Genomic DNA, 7,986 nt, shown 5'->3' on the forward strand with positions numbered 1-7,986 from the left:
TTACTTAGAGAAAAATGAGGCACATCCCACTAGTTCCATCATTTCTCTTTTTTTATTTGTGTTACATTAACTTTTGATGATGAGTCAATATCGTTTCAAAGGGATCCACGCGTGCACACGCGCGCGCGCGCACACACACATATATATATATATATATATATATATATATATATTGTGTTCATGGATAGATAAGTCTCTAATGCCAAAGGCATTTACTAGCTATCACTATTGGTATCTCTCTATTATAAATTCCTTTAGGCCCACACACCTTAAAACAACATTTTTACCTTGAAACAACATATTGCAATCTATCCTTATGATCATCACTTTTATACACTTACGATAATGCTTTTCATGGGTTTAGCGCTGCTTTATCTTTAGATGAGATAGATACCCTAAATAAGTCCATAGGCTTTATCTCTGCTTTTACTGATAAGCCTTTCAAGCCTGCTACTACTTTTAGATAGCCCCGGAGCTCTTGTCCCTTAAACTCTCCACTGGTTTTTTGCCCACCTCAAACTATGGAAAAGACATTATCATTGGTACCCAAGCTTCAAAGATGATGGCATTACAGTAAGTAAAGTTTCATTCAATTGGAAAGGGACGTGTGAAGGAGGAAAATACTTCAATTCCTCAATGTGCAGCTCCAAACTCGTTGGACTTAACTATTTCAATATGGATTGAAAAGAGAAGCTAGATTATCAGGGAGAGTGTTGTCCATTGTGGACTTTGCTAAGGACACTATAGGCCATGAAACTTTTGTGTCTTCAGTAGCTGTTGGGAATTTCATAAATGGAGTGTCTTATTTTGGTTATGGTGAAGGAATGACGAAAGGTGTAGGTGTAGCTCCAAACGTCTGATGTGATTTCAGTTATGCATCAAGCCATTGTTGATGGTGTTGATGTGATTTGCGTTGCCTTGGGACTCTATGCAAGTAAAGAGATACGTCACTGCTTGATCCTTTAGCAAAAGCTTCATTTTCTGCCATGGAGAATGGTATATCTATCATGACCCCGACGTGAAATGATGGACTAGGCTTTTCAAATTTAACAAGTTGAACACCATGGGTCTTAACAGTTATATCTAGTACCATAGATTGAGCTTTTGGTACAACATTAACTATGAGAAATGGGCTAAATTTTTTGGATCGCCAATGTTTGTAGGTGAAACAAATCAACAATGGTAGAAGATTTACCACTATTTTGCAATGAAAACTTATCAGGGTGCACTTATACTTTGTCATCTTAAGCACCAACCCTTATATCTTATACAACTTGCAAATGAATCTAATATTATTGTGGATTTTAGTTAGTTCAATTAGTAAAGTTTCTTATTGTTAAATAAGAAATTTGAGTTTTAATCCCAATAATAATAAAAAAAGAACAAAAAAAAAAAAAAAAAACTGAATCCAACAACATTAAATAGTACTGACGACATCTTCATTAAGATCTTTGCTCTGTTATTACTATTGACATTACAAACAAAAAAGAAAAAGAAGAAGAAATTAGAGTCTGATATGGCTCCAATATAGTTCAAAAATGAAATAAAATCAATCTCCGAAAAAAAATAAAAAATAAAATCAAGATTCTCCCCATTTGGCCAAGAGTGACATGCAACAAGCTCCCAGAAGAAGTGTAAAACTGGCTCCAACTTGGAGCCTAAAATTGCTTAGCATTTTTCTGCTCATAAAGTCAGCTGCAAGAAGATCAACAAGTGCCATGTAAATTAAAATTCCAGCAGATGCTGATAAGAGAAGCCCTTGAACAATGAGTGCAGTTGGGCTATTCACATTGTACATTTTCGATATGCCTATGCCAACAGCTATTCCCGCTGGAGTGGTAAGGGAGAAGAATAGTACCATAATTGCCACAGTTCGATGGCTGAATTTCGCCTGCAAAAATCACACATTCTAATTAACAATAACCACAATTTTTCCCCTCACCTTCCTGGACTCTGAAACTGCTTCCATTATGTGAAACTTTTAATTCATTATCAAATTTTTATTTCTTAATTTTGATTTCAAATCTAAAAAGAGTATCTAACTACAATCTAGATTTTTTTTAAAAAAAAGCTTAAACGTGCATCATCTTTAACATTTCCGGGCAGTTTTATTTTGGTCCAAACAATTTTTCTTTTCTCAATTTAGTCCTCATCAAGACCCCATTTTGCCCCTTGATTTTTCAAATGAATAACTTAACGTTGCCTAGAATCTAAAATTACTATTTCATCCTTGACGGTATCCAAGACTCCCAAGTTGTTAGAAATCAAATTCACTCCAGCTCACCACTACACACTCTTGGTGCGATGGTCACTCCACAAGTATAAGTGCTTGTAGGGTGTGGGGGCAAGGGTCTGGGTTCAAGTTTTTACGAGGGAGTTTCATACACATATACATTTAGATTAGGTTATAGTATAATTTTTATCCTGTATAAAAAAAAAAAAAAAAAAAAAAAAAAAAAAAAATTAACTCCAACTTGACATAAAATTTAAAAAGCCATGAAATTATTATTATTATTATTTTTTTTTTTGACAAAGGAGGGTGTTCAAACCTTTTCGAGTACCTGACTATTCCCTTTAGCGTATACAATCCCTTTGTCCCACACACACCAGGTTACTATTTTTCGTTATTAGTAAAAGATTCACATAATTGTTAGGAACGATTTATTTATCAAGGCTAAATTGCAAACTATACCCTTAAAGTTTGGGGTGTTTGAATTTACACCCTGAAGTTTTAGAATTTGAATTTACCCTTAAAATTTTATTCTGTTTGCATCAGTAGCCCCTTAGTCCATATTTTCCGTTAAATATCACATAAGCTTGTCATGTGTGTTTAGTTTTTCAAATAAAATGATGTCACATCGTTTTTGTAGCCAAAAAAATTTAAATAATTAAAAATGACATGGCATAATAAAATTTTACATGGCATCATTTTATTGGATGAATTAGACACAAGTGGCAAACTTATGTAGCACTTAACAAAAAATATGGAAAAAGAAGTTGCTGATGCAAACGAAATAGAATTTCAAGAGGGTAAAATTCAAATTCTGAAATTTCAGAGAGTAAAATTCAAACACCTCCAAACTAAAGGTATGGTTTGCAATTTAGCTATTTATAAATAGCTTGAGATTCAGTCCACTTGAATCAGTTGAATGATTCGACTTGGGGTGGACTTGATAGGAAGTATGGATATGTATTAAGGCGTAAAAGTAAGTTTTCTTGATATCATATAACCGAAAGTTGCATTTACGATTATAACTTCTCAAGCGATACTAAGAGCTCGTTTGGTTTGGCCATGACTCAATTTTCATAACTCAATACTCATAACTCAACTCAAACTTAAAACCCATAAATCATAACCCAAATCTCACTTTATCTCAAAAACTCCAAAATTCTTGTTTGGTCACATAACTCAATCACATATCTCACCTTTTGCCATCATAACTCATATTTCAAAAACTGAAAACACCAAAACTCTGTTGTTAGTTTTCATCATCCATCACTCAAATTTTTGAGTTTTGAGTGATGGAAACATCACTCAAAAACCAAGCCAAACAAGACTTTTTTCGGTGGAACCCATGCGTTTTGGAAACTAAGTGATGAAAACTGAGTGATATCACTCAAAATCATGGTGATCCAAACAAGCCCTTAATAGCTGGTTATGGTGCAAAACATGAGAACACAAAGAATACGAGCCCATAGAATTGCATGTGACCTATAACACTCGTATATACGCACAAAGAAGCAAATATAAGACAATGCAAACAAATTATAAAGATTCTGCATATTTGAAAGTTTGATATAGAAAAAAAAAAAAGATAACGCAAAATTTTATTTCCATCTTCTTTTTCTAAGCTATTTTGTTTGAGAGTACCTGAGAGATGCATCCGCCAAGTCCCATGCCCTCAAAAAACTGATGGAAACTCAATGCTGCTACCAGAGGCTTGATTGTCTTTGCACTTTCAGAAGTACCAAGCGATATTCCAATTATCACTGAATGGACCACGATTCCCAACTCCAAAACCTGTACATTCTCGGTGTATAAAAAAATCGATATTTTTCTAATCTACGCTAATTAGTTTTTGGCACAAACGAGATTTGAAACTAAGTGTCTGTTTGACATAATTAATTTTGTATACTTATTTTTGCTACTATTTATGTGCTCCACTATACTTTTTGGTACTATTTATGAGTCTCACTGTCCTATTTCAGTTAACTTTTACCTTTATCTACAGTAATTTCAGCAAAAAATTTTCAGTTTCAGAAAAATAAGTGGATTCCAAACAGACCTTAAGTGTGTGTTTGGATTAGAATGAAAAATGAAAATTATTTTACTATTCAGTTTATTTTTGCTACTATTCATAGGCCCCATGACACTTTTTGGCATTACTCATGGACTTCATTGTACTATTTCAACTAACTTTTACTTTTATCTACAATATTTTTAACAATAATTTTTCAGTTTTAGCAAAATAAGTGGTATCCAAACACACCCTAAGTGTATGTTTGGCTAGTTTATTTTTTGCTAACTTATTTTATTATTTAGCTTATTTTTGCTACTATTCATGGGTCTTATTGCACTTTTTGGTACTATTCATGGGTCTCACTCTACTATTTCAACTAACATTTACCTTTATCTACAGTATTTTCAGTAAAAAATTTTCAGTTTCAGCAAAATAAACAGATTTCAAATAGACCCTAAGTCTACCAAAGTAGTCTTTATCAACAGAGGTCTTATTGTATTATTTCAATTAACATTTACATTTATCTACCGTACTTTCAGAAAAAAGTTTTTAATTTCAAGAAAATAAGTAGATCTCAAATAGACTTTAAGTCTATTATAGTAGACTTTATCAAGTGAGTTAAGTGAAACTCAGTCGAAAAGAGATTCTCCCAAAAAAAAAAAAAAAAACTCACTCGAAAAGTCATGCTTTAAAGTTAAAATTATTGCATATAATAGTTTTATTTGTTTGAAGGTTTTATCGGTAACTTAAGATAACAAAAAAATTAAGGTGCGTGTGGGGCCCCTACCACCACCACGATATTCACACTAGGCTTTCTTGTGCTCTCTAATGTTAGAGGCATGGCGGCTAGAAGAGAAGCAAGAGATATACATGTTAGTGAGAAAAGGTTGGGTTCTTCTCCACTCAAAAAAAAAAAAAAAAAGGTAGGTACGTTTGTCAATTTTATTATATATAGTAATTAAAGTGATTGATGTCACATTAATAATAAAGTATAAATAAATTTTTTAATTAATCTTTATTATGTGTTTAAATGTCAATATACCACAGTTTTATATAATAAAATGTGTAGTCTATATAAGTATTTTTTTAGAAGAATATATTAAGTATTTAAATGAAATTATTTTGAGAGTTCTAAAGTGGCTTAGGATTAGGATTATGGGATAGATTGATGTCTCTTATTTGTAGTATCGTTCAGCATTGCTCTAAATAGGTGTGTGTTTGTTTCTTCAAAAAAAAAAAAAAAAAAAAGTCCTCACGTTTATTAAGAGTATATACCCTGTTACAAAAAAATTCCTCCATAAAAATTCATTTGCAATTTGTCCTTAACTCGTCTAAATGAGAACATTATCATTTATCAATTTGATGCTTTATACAGTTTTGCCCAAAAATGAAGAGCAAAATGTTTGCTGGTTGTTCCATGGATATATGGAAGTTGACTATAGTAAGAGATATAGTGAGGATCATATTTAAATTTCTTTTCCCCCGGTTGTAAGTTGTAACTATCGAATTTGAAAAAAAAAAAAAAAAAAAAAAAAAAGCTAGGGTCATAGATGCCAAAAATATAGGCATTGTGATTGTCTCGATCCTTTTCTTTATGAAGAGATCAAGAAGGATTTAAACCATCTTTTTCATTGTTGTAATTATTGGGAAAAAAAGAAAGAAAAAGAAAGCAAAGAAAAAAAAAAAAAAGGCCGTAATTTACCTGAGATATTATGCGATGCCGAACAAGATCAGATGAATTTGACTTCTCTAATACAGATATAGAACCATGTACATGACCTGCATGTGCCTCGTCACTTTCCTCCTCATCAGCATCCAGTGGCTGAGCTTTCCTCAGATCAGACCTCTTTCGGTATCCTGTAGCAAAAGCTTCCATCAACAATGTCCCAATAGCTGACACCATTGCCACAAAACCCGTAAAGGGAAACTTTCCCCACGGATTTTCACCAAGGCAAGGGCTGTTTAAACTTTGATAAGCATCAGGAAGTACATGAACGAACCCGGTTGCTAAGATTATCCCGGCTGCAAAGGCCTTAATAAGGAAATAAATGTCTTTCTCTGGGTTTAAAAATCTAAATCTCTTTACCAAAAATGGAAGACTAACTCCTAATGCACTAGCAAGTAGGATTGAAGCTATGGAAACTGGTTTGTATTTGAGTGCCTTGGATATGCTTCCATCTTCTTCTTGGGATTCACATGTGCACTTTGAAGAGACTTGGATAGGTCCAACAAGAAGAATAAGAGTAAAGATGGTTAAGAATTTGAATAAAGAAATTTGGAACTTGATCATTGCTTTGGATGTGTGATTATGAAAGAAATAAGGAGAAAAAACTTTAGCTATGGTGGTGAAGCTGTGTTTTGAGAAATTATTGATGCTCTTATATATAAAATGTGGTCAACAATTCTTGGAATTCTTGAGAGAGAGAAAGAGAGACCTTTAATTTGTCATCTTAAGTTGGCTTTACTACTTTCTCAAAAAGAAAAGAAAAGTTGGCTTTACTAACTAGGGGAGGGGACTTCACTTTTTTTTTTTTAAGCAATAAATTTGAACATATAGTTTTCGTTCCATGAGAATTGATTTTTATCACTAAGTCAAGATATCGATTAATTTTTGTTATATGTGAGATTTGAACAAAGATCTCTTATATATTCAATAACAAATAATGATGCTATTAAGTGTGGTATCATATACATTAATTAAGTTGATAACCAATTAGTTTTTGTTATATGTGGACAAATGATGGTGCTATAAAGTGTGGTACGTTTTCATTGATTAAGCTGGTATGGATAGCAAAGCATCATAGGTCGTTAAAGACAGACTATTAGATGACAAGCTTATAATCAAACTTTATTGTGCTGGACCGCCACATAGAGATTCTTACCACAAGAAATCAGGTAGAACCTACAAGGGCTCGTGATCATTTCAGTTTTTTTTTTTTTTTTTTTTTTCCTCCACTAAGTTCTTGCCTTTATGTTTCCACGTACCTCTTTTACTATTCATCCATAATAAAATAAAGACCATTTTAATGTAATTATTTAACTTAAAGTTATTTTGACCCATCAATTGAAAGATACACTTATATATATATATATATATATATATATATATATATTTGTTAATTGTCTTTTTCCACTGACGAACCATCAATTGAAACCCATAAGATCCTTTTCTTTACCAATGCATTGATTTTATAATATTAATTTAACAGAAAATAGTTATTTGTCATCAATAATGATTTAGAAATAAATTTTTTTTAGCATGACGAAAGGCTCGAAGAGTTCGCGGAGAGTCAAATTTAATGTTACATATTCTATATATCTAGCACATCGATCTTTCCAACCCACGTTTCTCAACAAATTGTGGGAATATACTGTGTCAGTCTAACCATCCATATTTCAATACAATTTACATTCACTAATCATTCAAGTTTAAAGTTTGACAAACCGGTACCCAGGCTTTTAGCTACACGATTGCTGATGATTTCAGCTTTATCATTACAAATAACGAACTCACTGTCTAAAATTGTTCATTGCAATCTTATTGTCTTGATGAAAACATATATACAAAATGAATAGATAAGTGAAAGAAGAACAAGAAAAAGAAAGATGAAACATCCTTCGAAATTAACAAAAGCTGCATAGTACATTTTTATCCTTGATGAAGAAGTTGATCACAAGATTGACTCGATTAATATGCAAGAGGAAGAGAGGAGCACCTAGAGATTTGTTGGAGACTTGGAGGTAT

The 7,986-nt window shown here is 32.4% G+C and overlaps 1 protein-coding gene across 1 annotated transcript; it reads right to left on the reverse strand.

The window, feature by feature from the left end:
* Positions 1-1,422: 1,422 nt before the first annotated feature.
* LOC126706052 (zinc transporter 5-like) lies at positions 1,423-6,726 on the reverse strand. The gene is made up of 3 exons (XM_050405312.1): positions 5,944-6,726; positions 3,872-4,021; positions 1,423-1,891 (listed from the first exon to the last, which is right to left on the reverse strand). Exons 1-3 carry the CDS (start codon positions 6,529-6,531, stop codon positions 1,580-1,582), a joined length of 1,050 nt encoding a protein of 349 aa, XP_050261269.1. The 5' UTR covers positions 6,532-6,726; the 3' UTR covers positions 1,423-1,579.
* Between the last annotated feature and the right edge of the window lie 1,260 nt (positions 6,727-7,986).

Source organism: Quercus robur, chromosome 11 (assembly GCF_932294415.1).
Source record: "Quercus robur chromosome 11, dhQueRobu3.1, whole genome shotgun sequence".
In the NCBI taxonomy this organism is placed as follows: Eukaryota; Viridiplantae; Streptophyta; class Magnoliopsida; order Fagales; family Fagaceae; genus Quercus; species Quercus robur.

Coding starts and splice junctions, on each gene's coding strand:
- LOC126706052 (XM_050405312.1), bottom strand. CDS start 6,531: ATGATCAAGTTCCAAATTTCTTTATTCAAATTCTTAACCATCTTTACT. Junction 4,022..5,943: donor GGCATCGCATAATATCTCAG/GTAAATTACGGC, acceptor GAGAATGTACAG/GTTTTGGAGTTGGGAATCGT. Junction 1,892..3,871: donor TTGGCGGATGCATCTCTCAG/GTACTCTCAAAC, acceptor TGATTTTTGCAG/GCGAAATTCAGCCATCGAAC.